At 40.0% G+C, this 26349-nt stretch overlaps 1 protein-coding gene across 4 annotated transcripts in view; it reads left to right on the top strand.

Moving 5' to 3' along the window:
* The window catches only part of PTBP3 (polypyrimidine tract binding protein 3), a 140412-nt gene that overhangs the window by 89101 nt on the left and 24962 nt on the right, over nucleotides 1-26349 (top strand). For all 4 annotated transcript variants that reach the window (XM_075280442.1, XM_075280445.1, XM_075280444.1 and 1 more), the window contains 6 exons: nucleotides 4644-4716; nucleotides 11490-11659; nucleotides 14539-14685; nucleotides 17569-17733; nucleotides 19047-19157; nucleotides 23865-24039. In XM_075280442.1, coding sequence (XP_075136543.1) covers nucleotides 4692-4716; nucleotides 11490-11659; nucleotides 14539-14685; nucleotides 17569-17733; nucleotides 19047-19157; nucleotides 23865-24039 — 793 coding nt within the window. In that variant the 5' untranslated portion in view covers nucleotides 4644-4691. The remainder of the gene's footprint in view (nucleotides 1-4643; nucleotides 4717-11489; nucleotides 11660-14538; nucleotides 14686-17568; nucleotides 17734-19046; nucleotides 19158-23864; nucleotides 24040-26349) is intronic.

Raw genomic sequence — 26349 nt, 5'->3', positions numbered from 1 at the left:
AACATAAATTATACCGTAATCCTTATATTTGGACCCAAAAGAACAAAATAGTTCACCTCTTTGCGGCAGTCTGCATATTACATTTTCTGTGTAATGCTGCTGTAGGTATGGAATTGTAAATGTTATGGAAACAGTATGACAGGCTTGTGAGCTACTTGAGTTAGTCAAACTGCTAAGAAAAAGATCTGTCGACTGAGCGAGAAAAAAATTACAAAGATTTTCAACTTTGCCCAACCCTTTCACTCCCTTCCGGAGGTTACAGGAATTGTGAGACTAGCATTTGTGTTGAAACAGTGAAGTAAGCTGCGTTGCTGCAGGCTGTGCTGAGTCCTGCTCTATTATCTCTCTTTCTAGTTCCACCCTGGTTTAAGCATGATTACTATATTACTTCTTAAAGCTACAGAAACACACTTATGGTTTCTCAGTCATATTTTTTTTTATTGTAACAGACCCTCTAAAGTTCTGATGTCCATTACCATTCTTCCCATGATGAAGTATTAACCTCTCTTTATTTTATTTCATTTCACTGGTCTTTTTTTTAATATAGTAGATGATTTCCTCTCTGCCTAGAGCTCTTGCAACAGCATTTGGCAGCAGGAAAAAAAAACATTCTTGGGATCCCCCCCCCCCCCCCGTCCCCGCAGATTGCTGGTACCCAGGCAGCACGGCTCTCGGTACAAACTGTAGTGGAGTGTACTCATACAGCCCATATTGGCGTGTGGAGGAGCAATTGTATAACAAACTGTGGGGGGCTTTTTCTTCAGCTTCAACAGCTGTGAAAATGAAAACTTTAGGGATAAAGTGAAATTTTAGTAATTTTTCAATTACCCATCCCACTGTTAATAAAATCTATATAAAGACTGGGAGGTCAAAATGCAACCCCTTGATGAATTCTGTGTGGGGTGTAGTTTCCAAAATGGAGTCACTTTTTGGTGGGTTTTCATTGTACTCTAGAACCTCTGCAAATGAGACATGGCGCCTGAAGCTAAGTCTGCTTTTCAAACCCCCAGTGTGGCTCCTTCCCTTCGATGCGCTGCCGTGTGCCCAAACATCAGTTTACACCCACATGTGGGGTATTTCTGTGCTGGGGAGAAATTACATAACAAACTGTCAGATGCATTTTCTCCTTTAACCCTTTGTGAATGTGTTCATATTAGGGCTAAAGGAATGCATTATTGAAAAAAAAAAAAATTAGATGTCTAAATTTTACTTCCATATTGTTGTATTTCCTGCGAAATGCTGAAAGGGTTAATAAACATCCCAAATGCTGTTTTGAATTATTTGAGGGGTGCAGTTTTGAAAATGGGGTGATTTATGGGGGTTTCTATTATATAGGTCTTTATAATCTCCTTCAGAACTAAATTAGTCCCTAAAAAATGAGTTTAGGAAATTTTCTTGTAAATCTGCAAAATCGCTGTTACACTTGTAAGCCATGTAACATCTAAAATAAATTAAAGGATGATGTCAGAGCATAGATATGGTGGATAATATTTATGAATGTATTTGGATGGTATGACTATTTGTCTGAAAAGCAGAGAATTTCACATTTTGAACATTGCAATTTTTTTCTAAATTTCTATCAATTTGTCTTTTTTATATATAAATAAATACAAAAATATTGATCAGTGTTTACTACTAACGTGAAGTACAATGTGTCACAAAAACAATCTCAAAGTCTCTTGTGTATGTTATAGCGTCTTCAAGTTATTGCCATATAAAGTGACACATGCCAGTTTTTTTAATCCTGGTACTTAACGCATTTCTAGGCCTGGTCCTTAAGGGGTTAAAGTCGTTTAACACCAGTGTCTGGTCCTGAATCATTACAGTCTGAGCAGAGACCAGAGCTACCACACTCTGATGTAAACAAATGTAATCTATTAGAGCATCTGTTAACCTGTTCTTTGCTATTAGTGAGGAAACATTAACAGATGCTGCTATAAAGTCATTTAACAGCAGCTCTTGTCCCTGCTCAGACACTAATGGTCCAGGAGGGGGGAGGGGGAGAGTTCAACAGAGCTGCTGCATGCTGGTGCTAAATGATTTTATTACAGCCTCTGTTAAACAGTTCCTCACCAATGGCAAAGAAATGGGTTAACTAGGTGCTGCAATAAGTCTTTTCTGATATCCACTCAGCACTAATGCCTAAAATCAGAGTTCAGGTTCAAAACCCCCTGTGGGGGCTAAAAGAGTTTAAAGAAAAAAAAAAAATAAATAGAAAAAAGCTAAAAAATAAAACAAACACATTAGCCATCCCTCCATTCAAAAGTGCCAGAACTATGAAATATAAAAATATTTATCCTCTATAAGGAACATTGTAGCAGTAAAAAAAGATCAAAATAATCAAATCACTGTCTAACCTCCCCCCCCCCTAAAAAATGAAATAAAAAGTAATCAAGGTGTCGGACATCCTCCAACATGCTATAAATATAAACTACATTTGTGCAACAAAAATATACTCCTTAGACAACTCTGCAAAGAAACATAAAAAGCTTACAGCTATCAGAATATGGCGACTAAAATCATTTCTTGCATTTTTTAAAGTTTTGGGTTTTTGTAAAGGTATTAAAACATTCCAAAAACTTTTGGTATCTCTCTGATCAGACTGAACCATAGAATTTCAGAAATGTGCTATTTTATCACACAGTGAACAGCATAAAAATGAAACCCTAAAATCGCTATTTATACTTGTGAAAACAGTAATAGTAATGGTTTCTCTATTTAAATAGCCACCTCTTTGCATTATTATATATACTTATCATTTATTTTCAGTAATGAGAACTTCATACTCCTCTGTGGTGAAAAATACTCCTCAAGTATGAGAATTGTTTATACACCACCCTTATAAATAACTGAAAATTCTGGACTTCATAGACACCCATAGCCCTTAAGGTATTTTTACATTTTCCTACAGGGTATATCTTCTGGTTGAGCTCGGTGGTGCTATTCTCCTATTCCCCACTTGAAGAGGTGGAGTGACTTCTGGTCTTTTTTTAATGCAACTTTTGACCTTTTTGCGCCTACATGCCACTTTCTTAAAAGTGTGTGTGTTATGTGTTTTTGCGGGTGGGTGGTGGGGGTTTAGGACAGATTTACTATAGCTTAGTTGGTGCAGATTACAGTCCAAAACTTACAAGTCCTTTCCTAGCCCATTGTAACATTGTTTGTTTTTTTTGTTTTTTTTTTTCTGTTTAGGGGTTAGTGATGGCTTTATTTTAGCTTTTCTGTATGTAAATCCCATTTTTGAAGACTCCTGTTTATCACTCATTAAGTCAATGCCTCAGAGACTGCAAGCTGTTATAAAAGCCAGAGGTGGTGCAACAAAGTACTAGTAGTGATGTGTTGGAGAGCTTTTTTGTTTTTGTTTTTCACGATTCCATAATTTTTTTCCTCAGAATTGAGTGATTCCATGATTTATTCCCTGAGTTTGTTATAAAAATCTAACTGTTACTGGCTACCACATTTATTTTTCTTAATATCTTTTAGTGTTTCTTAAAACCAGAAAGTTGCCATATGAAATGCCTTTAGTTTTTTTTTTTTCATGACTGTGATCTGCTTATTTTCTACAAAATTAAACAACTGAAGGAACATGCTCAGGGACTGGTGATTCCAGAATTTTTGCCAGGGGTTGTAGACAGTGGGCTGTTGTGACCAACCACAGCATACACACTAAATAGTGGGCTGTCGTGACTAACTACATAAATTGTAACACTGCGGTCTGTTCTGGCTTCAGCTGCCATTAAAGGGAGTATAGGAACTTCCCCTATGGTTACACTTTAAACTCAACAAGAGAATATTCAGCTGTTTCCACGTTCTCTTAACTTTTCCTGCACACAACCAGCATGCTGTTCTGCTATTTTAGCCTCGTAAGTTTAAAAATGTACACAATTAGCACAATTTCATTTATTGGTTACATTGGTGACCATTTTATTCTGCATAGGTTTTTATAAAATGAGAGTTAATGCTGATAACCTGGACTCCTTACTGGCTCCGCTGCAAACTTGGACTACTCTTTTTTTTTTTTTTTTTTCTTTTTTTTCAGAATAAAGAGCACGTGAGGAGAAAGGGGTGATCATACATCTAGTATTGACTGTGGGGGAAAATGTACTTGCTTACATGTAGTTGTCGTCATTCCTGCTTTCTACTAGAAAAGACTTCAAGTACACAAAGTGTAGCAACGGTTTTAGCTATATGACCAGCCCCCTTTGCATGCTTTCCATGTATTATAAGGCAAAAGCCACACGTTGTAGGAAAACCTGCTTTTTTTGTTGTTGTTGTTGTTGTTGCAGGTTTTGCTGCAGTTTTTTTGAGCCAAATCCAAGAGTGGCTACAAAAGAAAAGGGAAATATAAAGGAAGCATTTATACATCTCCCTTTTGCTCAATATACTCCTTACTTTGGCTCAAAAAAAGCAGTAAAAGCTGCAACAAAAAAGCTACTTTTCCACAGCGTGGGGCCTTAGCCTAAGAATAACCTGTATTTGTTCTCTGAACTAAATTTGGTGAGCGCAGTGCCCAGAACCTTCTCTCACATGTAATTGAAAACAAATAATTCTAGCATTTATGTTGCTGAGTTTTTTTTTCTGTTGTTTTTAAATGGGTTTTTACTGATATATATTGTTTTATTTTATTTATTTTTTTATTTTAGTGGGAATCTAACAAGCTTCCTTCTGGTATCGCTATCAGGCCTTTTACCATGAGCCATTCCACTCCAGCTACAGGTACAGTCTTTGAGAGCCAATGTGCTATGCTTTGCCGGCTTCTCATGAAATATTTTCTTAATGCAATTTATAAAAAAAAAAAAAATAGTGCAAACTAATTTTCAAGATACGTTGAAATTCTTTTAGTGGATGGGAAAAACTCGCCAGTGAAAATAAATAAATGAACAAATAATACATTCAGGAAAGGCTGTCAAAAACGCTGTTAAAATATTTATCTTGTCTGGTCTGGTTACTGTAATTTGTTTGCTGATCATATAGTATAGCCATGTATAACAGTGCTCAGATAATACTGCCCTACAATGCCTAAATAATAATGCCTTCAGGATCTAAATATTACTGCTGTGTAGAAGCAAACAGAATATTGGATGGTTTAGGCAGTCCATTTTAATGTTCATTCTATGGTGGTTTACAGGTTGTTGAGAATATTTCTGCTTGTGGTGGATGGGCCACAGGATATTGCTTAATGTTTTTAGTTTTGGTGATTGGCATTCTCCATTGTCAAAAGTTTGTATGAAGTTGCTATTTCTTTTCCCGGTGGTCAAAGTTTATTTAGGGAATAACCCCTTGGCTTTCTAGATTTAAAAATGAATTGTTAATATCCCTGATGTTCTTAAAGGGTATTTCTGTTTTTATGAGAAGTTGAAATATCTGCATGGTCTTGCTGGGCAATGTTTTCTCTGGCTATACAAGCATTCATACATGGTCTCCTTTCAATGTTACTGCTGCTATTAGCCCCATTATGACTGCAGCATACTTTGCATTTGCCTCTGAGGCAGAGGGGCATGTGTAATATAGAGCAGTCTACCCCACTGTCCATTATTACTGCTACTGGTTTCTTCAGATCTAATTCTGCAGGAATAACTGTAAAATAGCAGACAAATAGTTATGATGCAGATACAAAGATCCCTGAGATAAGTTCACACTAGCGTTCAGGTCTTCATTTTTCAGGTCCACATCTGAGACTTCAACACAGATGTGAATCCAGCCTTACACAATAGAAGAGAAATCTAAGCACAATCAGAAAAACTGCTTAGTGTCTATGACTAATATTCCATCTGCATAAACACAAGAAGCTAGTCAGAAGTAAATACTCACTTAAAACTATGAGAAGCTGCAGACGCCTCTGTCCAATGTAGAGGCGGGGAAAGCCATGTAGAAACCTGCAAAAGTGTAGAAGTTTTAAAGAAAGACCTCTCCATCCAACTTCCATTCACTGTGTGAAGAGAGACCTGCCCCATTGATTGTTCTCCTGGCTGCCATGGTTATCTTAGGATCCTGCAATCCCATGGTGGGGAAACAGAGGAGATGAAGGGGGCAATCTTGCCCACTAATCGCCAAGATGACTTGATTGCTATTGATCACAGCATCTAAGGGGTTAAGCTCTGAGAATTGGAGTATTTTATGACTCCTGTATCTGATACTGGCTCCCTGCTTTATGATGCAACCGGGATCAGAAGCCATGTAACAGACACCGCTCCTGTGCCTGCTGTAGCTTTGTGCCATAGTGCTACAGTGCAAATCATTAACTATATGCTCAATATGATGTAATAGGTTGGCACAGAACATTAAGGGGTTAAAGAGTATGTATGATATCTAGCATTGCATGCTTCCATGTTTTCTTCAGCTTTGTGATGCTATTCCATAATGTTAGAAATAATGGGATAATTGTGTGGAGTCTGGAAGTTGTCTGAATTGAGCGGGCATTTTAGGGGCATAGCCTGAATTGGGGATACCCCAGTTTATAGAAAAGTTGGATGTTCTGCTTTAAATAGTGACAGTCTTCTGTATGCATTTACTATGTTTGTATTTTTTAGTTGTTGTTCTAAGTACAGTATATCCATCCACAGATCCCTGCTTGCATTGTGTGTATGTGTATGAAATTAATGTTGCTTGTATTTACTGTATATAGAATGCTTAAAAGATGGTTATTTATACCTATTAGGCCCAGTTCACATCTGCATTTGGGGATTGTGTTCCCCTCTCCGCATGAAAAATGTGGAGAGTAAAGGGCTGCAAGCAGCCCTTTTCTCTCCACATTTTTCGAGCGGAAACCACATGGACCCCATTATAGTCTATGGGTTCCGCAGGTTTCCTGAGGTAATTGCTTTTTTATGTGGATTAGGTTTCCCTTCAGGGGTCCAGGATGCAAATGAGAATCTAGCCTTATACAGCCAATATACGGCCAGCTGTTCTCCAGCTTGTAGCCACTATATGTAGCTGTTTATTTAAAGGGGTTTTCTGGCCCTAAATCAATTTTTCATTGTTATGACTTATCCAAAGGAAGGGTCATCAGGATGTGATCTATGGGTCTGACATCTGGACCCTGCACAGATCGGTTTTTGCAGTAGCTTCCGGGTGATAGAACTTGTCACTGAACAGGGAGTGCATGCAGTACTGTTACTTTTTCAAGTATTAAGAGCGACCAGGCACCCGTCTCCACAATATAGTGGTGATTCCAGGGTATCACTTGAATAAGAGCAGTGCTGTACATGCCCTGTCCACTAGCAGCTTTATCTGTGTGACCCTACATGTGACATACCGATAAACTTTCCTGTGGATACGTCATTGATATGAAAAATAGATTTGGGTCTAGAAAACCCTTTAATGGTTCACTAGCATGCAATTAATCTTGAAAGAGATGTGTAGTCCTAAGTAAAGGCCCATGAACTAATATTCACCTGTAGTAGGTAAAATCCTGTGTGTGCTTGTATACATTTCACAGGCTGAGGTCAGACTTTTTTTGGTGGAGATTTTGCTTCAGTTTTTTGCATCATAGTGCAGAATAGAGAAAGGAAAAGTTTAAAGAGAACCTTTCACCACTACCACCAATTCTTAGCATCTGTTAATAGTCGCTGCTCCACTTATTCCAGCACAGTTGGATTTTTTTTCTCTAGCCCCACCATTCCCGAGCAACAAGCACAGTTACTTTTGATGCCTAATGTGCTATTTAAGCTCTGTAATATCAGAAGGGCAGTGTCAAACAGGGGTGTGCGATTCAGAGCTTGACAGAGCCCATTTGACAGTCCAGAGCCTAATCAGGCACCAAAACTAACAACAATGATTGCTCAGGAATAATGAGGGCTAGAGAAAAAAAATCCAACTGTGCTGGAATCAGTGGAGCAGCACTTATTAATTGATGTGAAGAATTGGACTTGTTGGAGATGGTGAAAGGTCCTCTTTACATTGTTTCCATTATATTTCACATTCCTTTTGGAGGCTGAAAAAAATTGCAGCTTCTCTACAACTTGTGACCTCAGTATAAAGCAGCTGTCTGATTTAGAAAATGTGCTTCATAATTGTGAATTCAGTGTCGGGAAAGGGAATGAACATTAGTTTAATGCTGGACAAACATAAAATATAGCTGCTGGCAAACAGATATCGACCAACAGATCTTACCTGATCTCCACATGTACGTTCGCATGTATGCTTGGCTCAGGCTATGTTCACATCTGTGTTTGGGTTTCCTACAGTGGCGTAACTAGGAATGGCGGGGCCCCGTGGCGAACTTTTGACATGTCCCCCCCCCCCCGACCGACGCTGAAGACCTCGACCAACTGACCCCTACCACCGCCGCCACCCCCCCCCCCCCGCGCATTTCTGCACACACTATATTGGCCCCCATACACAGTATTATGTCCCCATAGTGGCCCCTGCACACAGTATTATGTCCCATAGTGGCCCCTGCACACAGTATTATACCCCATAGTGGCCCCTGCACACAGTATTATGCCCTATAGTGGCCTCAGTACACAGTATTATGTCCCTATAGTGGCCCCTGCACACAGTATTATGTCCCTATAGTGGCCCCTGCACACAGTATTATGTCCCTATAGTGGCCCCTGCACACAGTATTATGTCCCATATTGGCCCCTGCACACAGTATTATGTCCCTATAGTGGCCCCTGCACACAGTATTATGTCCCTATAGTGGCCCTTGCACACAGTATTATGTCCCTATAGTGGCCCCTTCACACAGTATTATGCACCATAGTGGCCCCTGCACACAGTATTATGCACCATAGTGGCCCCTTCACACAGTATTATGCCCCATAGTGGCCCTTGCACACAGTATTATGTCCCATAGTGGCCCCTGCACACAGTATTATGTCCCATATTGGCCCCTGCACACAGTATTATGTCCCTATTGTGGCCCCTGCACACAGTATTATGTCCCTATAGTGGCCCCTGCACACAGTATTATGTCCCTATAGTGGCCCCTGCACACAGTATTATGTCCCTATAGTGGCCCCTGCACACAGTATTATGTCCCTATAGTGGCCCCTGCACACAGTATTATGCACCATAGTGGCCCCTGCACACAGTATTATGCCCCATAGTGGCCCCTGCACACAGTATTATGTCCCATAGTGGCCCCTGCACACAGTATTATGCCCCATAGTGGCCTCAGTACACAGTATTATCATACCTCCCAACCGTCCCGATTTCCGCGGGACAGTCACGATTTGGGTGACATGTCCCGCGGTCCCGGTTGGAGGGAGGTATGTCCCGATTTCAACTCAGATCTGCGTCCAGAGCACGCAGATCTGAGTTGAACACATATGCGGCTGAAGCAAGGAGCTGACACAGGTCAGCTCCTCGCTTCGCCGCTGCCCGCCTCTCTCCCTGACACATGCGGCTGAAGCTGCTCGCGTGCTCGCTTCGCCGCTGCGTCTCTCTCTCGCTGACACATGCGGCGAGGAGCTGACCTGTGTCAGCTCCTCGCTTCGCTGCTGCCGCCGGCTCCTGGCTTGTAGACGCGATGTACAAGCCAGGAGCCGGCGGCAGCAGCGAAGCGAGGAGCTGACACAGGTCAGCTCCTCGCCGCATGTGTCAGCGAGAGAGAGACGCAGCGGCGAAGCGAGCACGCGAGCAGCTTCAGCCGCATGTGTCAGGGAGAGAGGCGGGCAGCGGCGAAGCGAGGAGCTGACCTGTGTCAGCTCCTTCCTTCAGCCACATGTGTCAGCGAGAGAGGCGGGCAGAGAGCGGCGAGGGAGCGGAGGAGAAGGTAAGTTTAATGTGGAGGTGGAACGTGAATCTGGGGGCAGATGAAGGAGACGACGGCATGACACTGGGGGCAGAGATGGAGAGGACGGCATGACACTGGGGGCAGAGATGTGGGGACATGAATCTGGGGGCAGAGATGGAGGGACATGAATCTGGGGGCAGAGATGGGGGACATGAATCTGGGGGCAGAGATAGAGGGACAGGAATCTGGGGGCAGAGATGGAGAGGACATGAATCGGGGGGCAGAGTTGGAGGGACATGAATCTGGGGGCAGAGATGGAGAGGACATGAATCTGGGGGCAGAGATGGAAGAGGGACATGAAACTGGGGGCAGATGAAGGGTGTATATGAAACTGGGGGAGAGATAGAGGGGGGACATATAATTTACGGGTGACTGTAGGAGGATTATACTGTGTGTGGGCACATGAAAAATTAACAAATGGGCGGAGTCAACACAAAAGTGGGTGGGGCTAAATTTGCCGCGGCGCGCGCAGATTTTGTCCCTCTTTCGGTTCTTCAAAAGTTGGGAGGTATGGTATTATGTCCCTATAGTGGCCCCTGCACACAGTATTATGTCCCATATTGGCCCCTGCACACAGTATTATGTCCCTATAGTGGCCCCTGCACACAGTATTATGTCCCATATTGGCCCCTGCACACAGTATTATGTCCCTATAGTGGCCCCTGCACACAGTATTATGTCCCATATTGGCCCCTGCACACAGTATTATGTCCCTATAGTGGCCCCTGCACACAGTATTATGCACCATAGTGGCCCCTGCACACAGTATTATGCACCATAGTGGCCCCTGCACACAGTATTATGCCCCATAGTGGCCCCTGCACACAGTATTATGTCCCATAGTGGCCCCTGCACACAGTATTATGTCCCATAGTGGCCCCTGCACACAGTATTATGTCCCTATAGTGGCCCCTGTACACAGCATTATGTCCCTATAGTGGCCCCTGCACACAGTATTATGCCCCATAGTGGCCTCAGTACACAGTATTATGTCCCTATAGTGGCCCCTGCACACAGTATTATGTCCCTATAGTGGACACCCATGAAACCTAATCCACTTAAAAAGCAGTTACCTGCAGAAACCTTAGACTATTAAAGGATTATCTTATCTTATCTCTTATGTATAATAGGGTCCGATGGGATTGCACCCCAAAAATGCAGGACTTTTCTCTCTGCTTTTTTTTTTTTTTTAAAGCAGAATGGGGAACAAAATCCCCAAGCGTAGATGTGAACCTACCCTATGATGAGCAGTGCATATGTACACAATGGGATGTGGGAGGAAACAGCCATCTAACAGCTCTAGCACCAGCTTATCTCCCAGAAAACCAAGAAATCAGGCAGCTGAAATCCAAATGCCCAGCATATGTCATGAAGTACATGGAGGCCCACAATGGCCGCATTGACATTGTTCCTGAAGCATTAGAAAAATTATGAATTACACAATGTTGAGACAAATGTGTGTGGCTCCTGGCTCTAGCTAACAGATGTAGGTGTTATGTTGTGAACCCACAGAATAATAAAAAAAAAAAATTAAAATCATTATGTTGTAATATTTTAATAAATCATATATAGATATCAGATATTTTTATGAATTTGGTTTGTGTATTACTTTAACATTTAATAGTGAAGTTCTGGTATGTAGCCGCTTCTACAGTTTTATTGCCTAATACAATATTATTATTATTATTATTATTATCAGAAAAGCTCCTTTACTCTAAGCAATAAATATTTTTCTATCGCATTTTAGCTAATGGGAACGACAGCAAGAAATTTAAAGGAGATCGCTCTCCCTGTTCCCCATCACGTGTTATCCACATTCGCAAAATTCCAAATGATGTTACAGAAGCTGACATCATCTCACTAGGTGTACCTTTTGGAAAAGTTACAAATCTTTTGATGTTGAAAAGTAAAAGCCAGGTATAGTATATTTTGTTTTATCATGTTCCATTTTTTTCATACTTTCCTCTTTGTGTTTAGGTTTTTGAAAGATTGTAGTGTTTCTTCAATATGTAAAAAAAAAATGTTGGCAAAAACATTAAAGTCAGTGCCTTCCAAATCTCCTTCATTCACAAATATCTAATATGAGAAGGATCCTCATGTTTTTAGGGGAAGTAAGCTGCTGCCAGACACCTCTTTCTCTCCATACTAAACAGAGATAGCGGTTTGCTAAACAAACCTGCAACGGTTTAATGTGTATGATGGATGTTAACATGGTGCTCATGCACACCACAATAGGGCATTCTTAGGAGCCCCTGAGGCTTCCAATGTACCTCCGCATGACTCTGATTTTATATATAAAGAGTGTTTTCTGTTCCATGAAATAAAAAACTTACAAAGTGTCATCCTTCATTGAAGTGTTGCTTTTCAAGGAGAGTTAGGGTATGTTCGTATGTAGAACTCTGGATAGGAATAGGATTCTGCCCCGGATCTGCCTCCAACTGAAAATAAATCACTAATCGTAATCAACGTAAAATGTTCAATTAATCATCAAGTTCATAATTGTCCAGCACTATTGAGAATATTTCCATAAGTTTTGAGATTGGTGCAGTCTGTATGGCAGCTCATAGATCCAGTGTGGACCCATACCAAAGAGCGGTAAGGCTTGTGTGCACAGCTACACAGACTTCATGCACAGAGCTCTACCAAGACACTACACAAGGTGTATTTACATGTATTTACATAAAATCAGTAAAGTTGGGCAAACCCATTGCTGTTAGGTTATTTATTGATGTTTTAATTCACTTTATTTCACTGTGTCATTCCTTATTTTTTTATAGTTTCCATTCTCTCAGAATAATTGCAGTATTAATAATAAAATCGAACCGAACCCTGAGAATGTATTACAGTTAGTGGGATCAGTTTATATTTGGTTATGATCATTTCAAAATCTACTTGTTATACAATAGAAACCTTTACTGTTCATTTATTGATGGCAAGAGTATGCCATCGACTTAGCAAATATTACAGGTGACTGTGTGTATTAAAACGTAGAAGGGGCATTGCGCTACTGTCCTTTATTAAAAGTATTGAAAAAGTACACCCAACAGGGTACATAGTTAGTTGGACAATTTGATTTGCTACAAGACCTTGAATGCTTTAAAATAAAAACTATTGGAAGAATTTATTAAAGTCCGGTGTTTTTTAGGACTAGTTCACACGTGGGGCGCCCGCGCGGGTTTTGACACAGAGAGAGACGCGGCGAGCCGCGTCTCTCTCTGGTCAAAACCCACCTGCCGCGACCATCGCGGTCGCGGCTTTCCCCTCCTATGTCGGCTCAAATGAATGAGCTGACATGGGAGGGTGCTGTCGCTAGGCGGAAGCCGCGGCCCAGCGCACTGCGGTTTCCGCTTGAAGATAGGACTTGTCGCTTATTTTCTCCGCTAGCAGCAGCCCGCCGCTAGTGGAAAAAATCCGCCCCTTTGTTCACGTGTGAACGAGCCCTTAAGATGACCTTAATCAATTTTCCTGATAGGTTGAAATAGGCCAGAATTAAGAGGTACATTTTGAGAGGTCTAATGCGCCAGAATTGAAATCTACACCTGCTCTCACCAGTTTTCTAGTGCAACAGTACATCTGACTTGCTCAGGTACACCTGACACATCTTGATCCCTACACTGCTCTGCCCAGCGCCTTTAATAAGTGGTGAGCTGCGTGGAGAATCAACAAAGTGGTACAAATTGGGGTAGTGTGACACAACCGTTACCCCAGTTTTCTGGCATCGGTCGATTAGTAAATTTCATGGCTGTGGCTATGGAGTTGGAGTTGAGGCCAGTTTTGGGTGCAGTTAGAGTCCAAAAAAAAAGTTACCGACTCCTGGTTTAAGCTAAATAACAAATGGTTTGCCTTCCAAACCAATAATGACACTGTGTAGGGTCTTTTAATAGGAGTAAAAACATACTGTTGTTACCGTAAAGCAACTAAGCAATGTCGAGATAATCCTCTTTCTTCATACCGTATATATAAATAATTGGACCAGGAATGGAGATATTTGCTTAGTAACAGCTGTGATGCAAGCAGTGGCTGAAAATGTCTCTCACCGCTATAAGGGTGTCATTTAGTGCAATTCTATTATTACGTTGCATACATTGTTGCACATCTCTGTTTATGAAGGAGTCTGACTGTGGAAAAACAGCCCTGGTAAACCCCCCATCCCCACCACAACTCCGATGTATAGCCTTAGACTTCTCATTTCACAATGCCACTTCACCAGATTGCATTGCCAGACGGTGGCACCTTGCCATTCAGAGTATTGGAAAATAATTGCATATATTGTACAACTAGCTTTTTGGATGCAATTGAACTACTGAAATTGCTGTATACCTCTTATATATATAACATATATTTTATTTATATGATGCTTTTTTATATACATAAAAGCTTAAAATAAAGCACAGATGCTTGGTTGCCATTTGTGATAATTGTTTATTCATGCAACCCTCTCATCTCTGTACTAGTTATTTAGTAAGGATGGAGATGAGTATGTTGTTGTAGTGTGTGTTTAGTATGCAGCATGCTTGAAGTGCACATATGCTATTTATACTTTACATATTCACATTCAGCTGGAAAAGCACAAATACTTGCTATTCAATTGTCATTGAGTCTGTTATAAAAAGGATACTGGTAACCCACTAATTACGATGACAAATGTTTGGGTTTTTTTTGTAAGCAGTATTTTACTAAGGGAACAATACCAATTACTCATTCAGTATTATAGAATGAAATAATGAATGAGACAGATATATGCATTGCAGTATAGTTTCATGGTAATCTTTTCCTTTTGTTTCTTTCAATCCCAGGCCTTCTTGGAAATGGCTTCTGAAGAAGCAGCTATTACTATGATGAATTACTATACTCCTGTCACTCCTCATCTCCGCAGTCAGCCTGTCTATATTCAGTATTCTAACCATAGAGAACTGAAGACTGACAACCTACCTAATCAGTCGGTATGTACCATAATACAATTATGAGGGAAAAGTTTACTTGGGCCAAGTGTCTGTTCACAATAGCTTCAAGGCTTCCTTTTCGAATGGAGCTCTAACAGTTACAGTTGTTTTCTAATGGATGTCCGCAAAACCTGTAAGTAAACTATAATGGAGTCCGCTTGGAGACTGTAATTTCATCAGCAAGAATAATGTTAAAGGGATTGCTGTTTTAGCCATGAAAAATACTGCTCAATCTGACAGTTTTCGGCCAATTTCATAGTGACAAATTTGTTACAGGTCTTCTGTGTGAATTATACATTGAAAATATGCAATACAGTACAATACAATACAAGTGGTTACATACATTTTGCATTGCTGATCTGAGGAGATGCTACTACTGATTTTCATATGCAGCATGACTATTAAATTGCCATAGCATAATCCACTGCAAAATTTATGGTTGACTGCTTGGATTACCATATATGTATTTAATTTATGTATTGATGCTTGTGAGAAGTATGTTTGACTTTATACCTGAAGCTTTCCCTTTTATGTATACATCAGGAAATCCTCACTATTGATATATATTTCCAGAGGTGTGCGTGCGTGCGTGTGTGTGTGTGCTGTGAACAGTCTTATGGATAAATGGGAATATCATGGCTGCTTGAAACCACAAATGTAGGGGACTTATTGCAGAAAGGTTTATTATGGAGTTCAATATGAGCTCTATAAATAAGTGTTTATTAAATTGCTCTTGTGAAGAAAGTAGGTGGTTTGGCACTGTGTAACAGGAAAATTAGAGAAATGGCCACTATATGGATATATAGACAAGCAATAGTCTAAAATAACAAAATGATTAATACTTTACAATGCCCTGTTGCTCCTTTGCTGTTCTTCCCTGGTGTGTATTCACCTCGCTTCCCCAAGGCCACTGGCTATAGATGACAGTAAGGGCAAAACGTCACCAATGATTGGCTGCCCTTAACATGAAGCAAGATACCACATGACCACTGAAGCTAGGTGAGCGGAGACCAACTATAGACCAGGGGATTGGTTGGTACAGGACCTTGGTAAGGTGAGTATCTCACTAGCTTACCCCCCCCCCCCAAGATGGCGCCACATGAGTGCCAGCCTTGATACAGTGCTCCAAGCTGCGAGCAACCTTTATTTTTCCTTTTTCACTCTTTTTGTCTGTATCTTCAAGAATCCTCTACTCAAGCAAGCTAACACTATGAATTAGCTAACAATCTCGAATAGAAGAACCTGCGGACTATTTTCTTTTTGTCTATTGTTTGTGCTTAGAATATACCTGCTCGGCTGGAATTTCTTCTGTAGATGTGTCTTGTTACCATTCCCCCACGAGCTAAGGGAAGCATGGACAACATGAGGCATACAAAGCATGGAAACTTGCATGAAATTGTGGACTTCCTAATTCAAGTTAATATTTTTGGTGGTGGAGGAGGGGGGTGGGCGATGAAGGATGGTGTACTTTTTGGGACATTTTTGTCGTTAAGGAACAAAAATGTTGATGCAAGATATCAAACTATCTGCTGTGAGCATGAGGTCTCACTACCTACCAAAGGAACTACCACGTGTTATCGTGATATCTGCATATTTCCCCCACCTCTGCAAAAAGATGTTTCTGTCTGTTATATCTACATGCTGTGCCCCCTCCTCGTGTACTCCAACTGCAGTTGGGCTGTATTATCAACATCACTCCACACAGAGAACTAAATGATCCTGCAGTGTGTCTTTGTTTCTTTCTTTTTAATTGCTATGATTCCTAGTATTTTTCTATCTTCCATGAGCTTGTATGTGTTTCTCTCTTGTTATATACTACTGTACCATCCATGATGCTGTATCACACTGAATTTCCCCATTGTGGGACTATTAAAGGATTATCTTATCTTAGCTGGGTGTTGATGTATCCATAACGAATTTATCTACAATGCTACTTTATTTAACCTGCAAGGTGAAAAACCTTAAAAGCAATGCAAAACATTGCATTTAGTTTTTTGTTCATACCATCTTTCAAAAAGATACCAGTAAAAACGACTGTTTATCCTGTAAAACAAAAAGTCCTCACATAACTCTGCTGATAGAAATTTCTAAAAGCTATGTGTAATGTCTGTATCTGTTCAGACTTCTGCGCTATCCTACGGCCATAGGGTACAGTGTAGGAGGGGTGCCCAGCTATGAGTTTATGCTTTGTTTTCTTGTTGTACTCTGTCTGAACACAACTCTATACCCTCACCTCTGTTATCATCCTCCACCATACCCATCTCTTCCACTGTTTGTTTCCCTCTGCTCCTCAGTCAGTTAACTTCAATCTTGCTTATGTCATTGACATCTTTCCTTTCCAATCAAGCCGTGGGTGTTTTCCTGACATCATATATAAAGTTTTCTAACCGATATCTGAGTTCTTGCTATTAGTCTCTGTTGAGCATGCTAGTTAGTTTCTTTTAACCCCAGAGTATAATGATCCACCTTACTTACCTGTCCTGGACTCCTGTGTAATTCCCTGTTCTTTTTGGCACTAAAACCTGTGTGTCACAGCATAACCTAGGAGAGGTGAGTGACATTCGGTTTTTATGTTTCATCACCTCCCCAGGGCCTCTGATCATTATTCTCTGGGGTCTCAAGAGACTTTTATAGAGGGCATGGCAAAAATTATTGCCATTAATCATAATTGAGGTGAATGCCCAATTAATCTCAATTTTGACTTGGGTCAGAATTGCCCAGTACTATGTGTGTGTGTGTGTGTATATATATATATATATATATATATATATATATATATATATATATATATATATATATATATATATATATAAATTGTTTTTCTCCTATTTATATATAGAAGATGTTTACTAATATAGAATTTTGTTTGTTTGTTTTTTAAAGCGTGCTCAGGCTGCTTTGCAAGCTGTGAACACCGTCCAGTCTGGTGGACTTACACTCACTGCTGGTCTTGGGGGTGAAAATTTGTTATTATCAGGCCAGAGTCCTGTCTTAAGAATAATTGTGGAAAACCTGTTTTATCCTGTTACTCTGGAAGTTCTCCATCAGGTATTTATCTTTGTACCACATTACATTACATTATAAGGCACAATTCCATTAGTTATTTATTTATTTTTAATAAATTCTTTATAGTATGTAAATAAAACAAACAAACAATACAAAAACAGGCAGGCCAAAACAACACAGGCCTGTAAACACTGGAGGGAACAGGGAACACTGGCAATGCAGTAGGCCAAAAACACAACAGGCAGAGCAAATCCCAGTACAGCTGGGTTCACACTAACGTCTGTGTCCGATGCTAATGTCCCACTAAGATTTTCGCATCGGACACTAGCTGTGTCCTTTACAATTTACATTATTTTAAATGGGACTTCATGTAGTATCCGTGGATGTCCTTAAGTGTCCGTTTACAAAGATGTCCGATTTTTCAAGTGGACAGCTATATCCTACATGTAGGATTTAGCTGTCCGCTTGAAAAATCGGACATCTTGCTGGGGAGTTTGGCAACGAAGAAAGAAAATGGGTAAGTTGAAGGACTCTCCACGGGCCTAATGAAGGGTCAGCAAGAAGATCTCAATGAGACCAATTGCCCCAAGTGCACAGCCTTCCCGCCTCGCGCCACTGCATAAATGGTCCAGGGGATAGGCCTTCTGAGAAGGCAGGATTGCCCAATACAGAGGAGAAGGGGAGGAGGAGATCTGTTCCCTGTGAAAGAGCACCCTGCATACCCAGAGTGGGCCCTATAGTAGGGTGGGACCTCAGAGCGGCAGAACACACAGAGTCCAGCCAAGGAAACACGTGTAGAGGGATGCTAGAGAAGGCGCTCTCCAGGAGGATCCATTGCTTAAAGGGGGCGTGGCGACACCAGTCCAGCACCCTTTGGAGCATGGAGGTTTTGTAGTAACGACGAGGATCGGGGAGCCCCAGCCCACCCCACTGTTTCAGCAGGGTGAGGGTTGAACAGGCCAACCTAGCACATTGACCCTGCCAGACAAAATGGAGAAGGTCACTTGTATTAGTTATTTTTCATAACTTTTTCACATCCTTTTGCCACTGACAAATACATATGAATATAATTTTCTTGTATAAATAATATTGTTTGTTTGTTCAATTTGTTTCTTTTTACCTACTTTTCAGACTTTCATGTAACTTTATTTTTTTATAAACCTTCAAGTAACAAAGTACAGTACAGATATGTTTTAGGATCAAACATTGTTCTCTGTCTTTACGATTTGTCTTTTCTTTTATTACCTGTATTAGAATCTTTGTACGAAGACATTAACATTATGTGTTTAAAGTAAAGGAGGAATCTGTAAGACATATTTAGGAACTTAACACTTGTAATTTCTTCCCTGTAACAGATCTTTTCCAAGTTTGGAACAGTTCTGAAGATCATCACATTCACAAAGAACAACCAGTTCCAGGCTCTGCTTCAATATGCTGATCCAATGAACGCACATCACGCCAAAGTGGTAAGGGAGGCACATGACGCACACACTTATTACAGGATACAGGAAGGAAAAATATATTCTCTTTGCATGTTTTACAGTTATTCCTGAATTTTGGCAGTCTTATGTTGCGTATTACCAGAGTTACAAAGATGCTTTGTGTAAATGTGCCTGGTAAACAAAGACCTTCAGTAATAAATGAGTCTGAAATGTTCTTGGACCCAGCTCTACAATGACTGACCTATTTTGCAACATTGAGATAAGTGGCAGAGCCTGTACTGACGGTCAGAGAACATTTATCCACCTTAAAGAGCTTTGCAGGACTAGTTGTCTATCAAGTGAGCAAGTTTTTTACACATATATATCATTCTTCATACTATTTGCTAGTGTTTGTTGTTTTTCCCAGTTGCTTGTATTTTACAGTTTGTAGATGAACCACAAAACTACACATGGGTATTTTTAAGTTCACGCATTTTGTCATTCACATTGTGTGAGACCTGCTCTATTTTCTGTTTTATATTAATGTGAAAAGTGTAGTATCTAAAGCCATTTCTGTGTGGCGTCCTTTAATAACATAGGTATTCCAGTATGTTGAAAAAAACTATACAATCAAGTTCTCCATAAACTTTTATCCAGGGCAAACTCTTGAGTACTTCTCATAAATAAACAACCCCCCCAAGTTTAAATAGATTTGGTACACTTTATGCACCCCACATTCAAAGCCTGACCCCACACCATTCTAATTATTCCTAGTTTTTTTTGTTTGTTTTTTTAACATATAATACTGCCAGAAGTAACTGTAAAAGCAAAGCCCAAGTGACTATAATACAGGAGATATAATAGAAACACTGGATATAGGGAATGAGAAGCAAAAAAGATTCCTGAATACAGTTAGGAAAGCTTCTTGCTTGCCTGGAAAACAACCCATCAAGCAGCCAGAAGTAGATACAAGTACATAGAAGACTTTACTTACATTTTAAGATGTGAGATGCTGCAGAATACTCCTAGTGCATTGTACAGAGAAAGGTAAATGTAGACATGTACAGGCTGTGAGCAGAGGCCAGTCCCTCACCTCTCCATTCACTGCGCGAAGAAAACCAATCCCTCTTCTCTCCACAAAAAGAGAAAAAGAAACGCCGAGTGACACATAGTGTAATGACGCTTAAATTGATGGGATATTACTGTAAGAAAGCCCGATTGGTCTCTTACCTTATGCAGTTGTGAAGAGTCACAAAACCAACAGACTTGGAGCAAAGGCCTAATTAGAGTGGCAGTAATCCTGTCCTACGTCACAATGGGGATGTCAAACGATATAGGCACATCAGGGTAGGGAACCCGTTGGAATGGCAGGACAATATGAATAAAGAGTGGATCTGCTTTAAACCACACGAAATGTGACATATTGTCTGTGCAAGAGCGCATGTTGTCAGCCATTCCAATGAGTTCCCTACCCTGATGTGCGTCCTCTCTCCACAGTCACTGTGAACCCGTCTTCATTTTGGAGATAATTAAGGACGGTACTTCCCTTGAACCACAGAGTGAATGGCAAACTAGCTAGAAGGGAAATACCTGCTAGCAGCATCTTCAGGGAGTGTTTTTTTCCAGGCAGAAAAAAGCATTTTTTTCTTTTAATAAAGGCCATTACATTTTGATTCAGAATCACATGCTCTGTTAAATGAGACTAGGTTGTCTGAAAAGTTAGTGGCCATTTAAAGGGTTAGACAATTGCTGCTTTTGCAATATTTTAATTGTGAGATCACCATCATCAATGATTCTGTCGGTTTTACTAGGTAGCAATACTGCTTTACACACAGTGTCATGTTTAGTGAAGTGCTGATATTTTATTTGACATTACCTAGATGCTTCTTAAATGCTTCTTAAATCTAAATTTCTGCTTTTATTACCCAAATCTTGCCTGCCACCACTGCACTACCAGAGTCAGAACACCGACTATTGCAGTATGGTTGGCCTTCATGACAGCTTCCTTCCTTCCACTGGTCACTGTTCACAGCTTCTGTAAATACTCCCCTTATCCCCTATAATATTAATAAGGGTGCTTCGGTGTAACATGGTGCTTCGGCCACATATGTTTCCCATTTGTTTCTGGGTATGCAACTGTACTTTCCTATTTGAAGTAATGGGAATTATAGGTGCTGCACCTCTACTTCAGATAGGAAAGTAGAGGTGCCTTCTGGAAGTAACATGTGTCAGCACCGTCACAGAATTTCCCACAGCTGCTCATTCAGCCTTACTTATGTGTCCTTTATACACTTTGTCTCCAAAAATTGCAAGCAAAAACCTGAATGTGGAAAGCCATTTGAATATTGAAACTCAGAGATCACAAATTGCGTAATTTATATTTATGTTCAAATTAAATTGATTAAATTAAATATGTTACTTGATTTGGGGTTATTAAACCACCAGCATGATGTTATGCACTTAGTATTTAAGGCTGGGGCTACATGCAACTCTGGTCACAGCTCCAATCATCCGATTATATATCCGATTATATATCGCTGTGTCGCCCATAGACACACCTTCATTAATGTGAGTGAATGGAGTCGCAGTGTGCCTCCATGCTGCTGCAAGAAAAATCCAGTATTTTTTTTTCTTTTTCTTTTTGACAACTAGAAATCACAATCACAGTTACTTTAGATTTGCATTGTTGGTTTGCAGAGCGATCTTGCAGCAACACACATTAGAGTACAACAATAACAACAACAATAAACTATGTAATGTGCTTTTTTCACAATAGACTCAAAGCGCAGTCCAGTATTTAACTAAACCGTATTTTCTATATATTGCAAGGGTGTTATTCGACCTAAAACACCAAACTGAATAGAGGTGTATTGAGTCTTGATTTACTAGTGTGCAAGGATGAGATCTGGCTGGCAAAAAAAAAAAAAAAAAATGTCAGAAAGTTATTAATGGAACATGAATTTTCCAGCACACAACAGGGGAATTGATCATTACCTTTATGGTGGAAAATGTATAATGAAAGTCACAGGTTTTTTTTGCATGTCTGTGTTTGCATCAAAAATTGTGACTCTTCCCCCTGTTTGTGCTACACACACCACCATGTCAGTCTTAATAAGGCTGACCCAATGCATTGTTTTTTTTAAATCAATTTTATAACAGTTAAATTCTACTCCATTGAAGACCCTGTAGGGTCTTACCCTTGTGTAAATCATGATGCAAAACTACTAAGAGAACTTTGACATTAGAAAAAAGCCCATCTAGTGAGATTTGGCTCCTGGCACCTTCCCATTTGTTTTTAATCAGGCAAAAATAGTTCTTAAGTAGCAAAGACCATAACACATTCAAGTGCCACCTTAGTAAAGCCTACTGGAAAACACATGGGTTCATTTCTTATAGTCATAAAGAGTATAATGTGTTGCTTCCTTCTTATGCTGTGTTTTACTCATTCTTTCTTTGAACCCTGTGTTAGCCTAAGGGTAAAGGAACCTAAATTTATTAGACGGATTAAGCTTCATTAAACCACAGTATAACTTGTAAAAACGGTTTTCACGGAAACTCCTAAGACCTAAACACAACTTCTTGCTTCTACCCTACTAAATTCCCTGTCTCTATCCCTGTATCTGAAAGTGCCCGGTCTACTGAATATAGGGTATCTGCAGTGCTTCTATTCCGTCGGGAAGGGGTTAATAGGAGCACTGCAGATACCCTATATTCAGCCAGGCTGAATTCCAAGTGGGGGTAAAAAAACCCAGCCCTCAAGCTCAGGGAAGGGGCAGAAAGACAACCAAAACACCCCCTCCCCTTCCTCAGCATCTACAGCACCCAAGAACTCAGCCATTTTAATTTTAGAAATTTTTTTGCATTTCCCCCCTAGGCTTATACTCGAGTCAATAAGTTTTCCCAGTTTTTTGTTGTAAAATTAGGGGGGGGGGGGGGGTCGGCTTATACTCGAGTATACACGGTAATAAAGATTACAGACATAGAAAAAAGTGCAAAAAAGAAAAAAAAAGAAAAAACGTGTTTCGGAACTCTATGTTCCTTAATCGTAGTGTGATTATGTCATTAGCCTAAACCTAGCCTAACTTCTTCCAAGGTAAATTAGTCATTACAAAGCATGTCTCGCCTAAAAACAAACAAAAAAAACTAAACATCCATGATCCAACACTATAGATAGAATTGTTAGTTTTTTGTTTTTTTTTTACATAACTCCAGCATTTTTAGTCCCAGCTCATGCTGGATTCACATCTTTGTTGGGGTCTTTGTAGGAGATTCCACTTTAAATCGGTGGAAAATATAAAACTGGCAGAGACCTGGTGAACCCCATTGTAGTCTATGAGGTCCGCAGGTAACCATTTTTTAAGCAGATAGGGTCTCCATCTTTCAGGTCCCGATGTGTGCACCTAGTGTCAGGAAGGTTACTGTTGTGGCTGGAAGTTTTGATAGCGCATATGAATATTCCCACCATCCCTTTTCGTTGCTCCCATTGACAACAAATTTGCACAGATTTTTCATAGTTCCAATGTTGTTACCACATTTATATGACTGCTCCATTGATTTATGTAAGAGTCATATATTGTATTTACATGTGTAATTATTAGAAAAGTTATTGAACAAGGTAAAGTACATGTATACCAGCAATGTACCCAATAAAATGAGGATATTTTTCTATATGTCCTTATTTTATTTCTGAACGGGAGAGAATTTATTCCACAGCTTGTGTGACTTTTGTAATGCAAATATTTTGTATTCTAGGCTCTAGATGGGCAGAACATTTACAATGCCTGCTGCACATTGCGTATTGAATCCTCCAAGCTGACCAGCCTTAATGTCAAATACAACAATGACAAGAGTCGAGATTTCACACGCCTTGATCTGCCTACTGGAGATGGACAACCATCACTTGATGCCACAATGGCAGCTGCTTTTGGTATGTACTTCATGGCTTTGCATTATCCTAAAGGGTTCCTTATTCCCTGTAAACTCTTAAAATCCAGGATACCTTTACAAGTACTGGAAACATAACAAACCTCTTGTTATAATGTATGAAATATTAGATTTTGTATGTTTTTTTTTTTTAAATACTCTTCTCGCCGGTGACATTTTTTGATTTTTCCTTTTTGCCTCCTCGTCTTCCAAACCCCATAACTTTTTTATTTTTCCGCTCAAAGAGTTATATGAGGGCTCAATGTTTGCGGACAAATTGTTCTTCATAATGGTACCGTTTATTATTCTGGAGAATGAACTGGGGAGCTGGAAAAACAATCAGAATGGGATTGGAGAAAAATTGCTTTTGTGTGACTTTCTTATGAGCTTCGTCTTTACAGTGTTCACTGTGCAGCCAAAATGACATTTCACCTGCATTCTATGTTTTGGTAAGATTCCAGGTATACCAAATTTATGTAGTTTTATTTACATTTTATTTACAATCCTGCGTCAGAGTATGTTCCATCTTTAAGTAATCAGTTCTATAAAATGTAATTCCTTTTGGGTCCTACTGCAGTGTGGTCCCCAAACTTTTTTTTTTGTACCAATGACCAATTTCATTGAAGACCATTTTTCTCTGACCCAGTGGGGGTGGAGGGTGGTGCTGGTTGGGGGTGTTATTTGTGCTAAAGGGTCACCCCACATGTGATAGTACCCTCTTCCATTAGTAATAGCCTCCTCATGTAAGTAATGCTATTATCTGTGGGGGGCACTATTACTATAATAGTGCTCCTAATAGCACCCCCCACAGGTAATAGTTCAACTCCTCCACATAAGTAATGCTATTAACAGTATGGGGCACTAATACAGTTATAGAGGTCTAATCGTGCTCCCCACAGGTAATAGTCCCTCCTCTTTAGATAATAGCCCCCCATATAGTCCTCACAGGTAATACTGTTACCTGTGGGGGAGTGGGTACTATTATTGTAATAGTGAGCTAATAGCACCTCAGTTGGTAATAGACCCCTCCCCCACATACCATTCAACAGTCTGTTGTTTTGTATAGTTATATTGTACTTACAGAGCAGTCATGGTATGGACAGGACCTACTCTTGCACATAGCCTGTGTGCATCTTCTAATTTCTTCCCACTGGAAACATAGAATAGGGATTAGGGTACCGGGAGCTCCTCTTGTTTCCCCCATGTAGTATAATTTACCTATTGGTGTCCCTTGTGTAGTATAATGGCCCCTTGTGGCCCTCACATGCTTTGGTGGCCCCCATACAATTCAACTGCCAGACATGGGTTTAATGTTTCCGCAAACAGGACTTTTTCACATATCAAGATTACAGGTTAACACCACATTTAAAAGAAACAAAAACCCAAACAAGAAAAACAAAGTAAAGTAAGACAAAACAAAACAAGACCAGAAAAATGAAAAATGTATATCCCTGATTGGCCAAGCTTCCTGTGACAGATAAACTCTCTTTCTTAGTCTACCATAATAATCATATATAGATATCCAATGAGTACTTGTATTTTTGATTAGACATATCCGTATACCATAGCAGAAACAATGCAATAGTTAGATTTAAAGTAGAGTTCATAATGCTGATCATCAATTTCCCTAATATCTTCCAGAAATGGCGAGAGCAACAAACTTGTCCAAAGGATATGATACAGAGTATCTTCCACTTTTAACACATCTCCAACACTTAGGGTCTACTTCGGGAAACCTGAATGTAAAAGCTGTGGGACTTTATAACATCATGACATAACCTTAAAATTTGTTTCCTGATAAAGAGAATTTATGGAAGATTGATGAGCCAAAAGAAATATATACTTATGCTGAGTATCATTCAGGCATAGGTGGAGAAAGGCCTGGCGGGCGTAATAGAGCTGTGTACATTCAGGATAGGACATGCTTAGATGGAAGCTCAGCCAAGCACAACTCCTACAGCAACGACTTCATACATCCAGTGGAAAGGGATGGCAAAGTGCTAAAAAAAGCTGCAATATCCTCCATGAACCCAATGGGATAGGGTAATCACACTTATCCATGTCAATAGTGGAAATCCATTCTCTGCTTACCAAGAAATCCTTAGCACACGGTTTCCTGCTTTATACCAGGCATTATATTATTATTTATTATTATTATATATAAGATTTCCATACTTGAGAGAAATAATGGATTTCCTAAAATGTAATAACCTATGGTTTTGCACCATTGTCACAACAGTTGAGTATTGGATCTATCGTGCAGTATGGTGCATACACCATGTTTGGGTAGATCACAACCATGGACTAACCATAA

Source organism: Leptodactylus fuscus, chromosome 1, assembly GCF_031893055.1.
Source record: "Leptodactylus fuscus isolate aLepFus1 chromosome 1, aLepFus1.hap2, whole genome shotgun sequence".
NCBI classification, from domain to species: domain Eukaryota; kingdom Metazoa; phylum Chordata; class Amphibia; order Anura; family Leptodactylidae; genus Leptodactylus; species Leptodactylus fuscus.
Note: the sequence above shows the minus strand (reverse complement) of the source record. Positions and strands in the feature narration are given on the sequence as shown.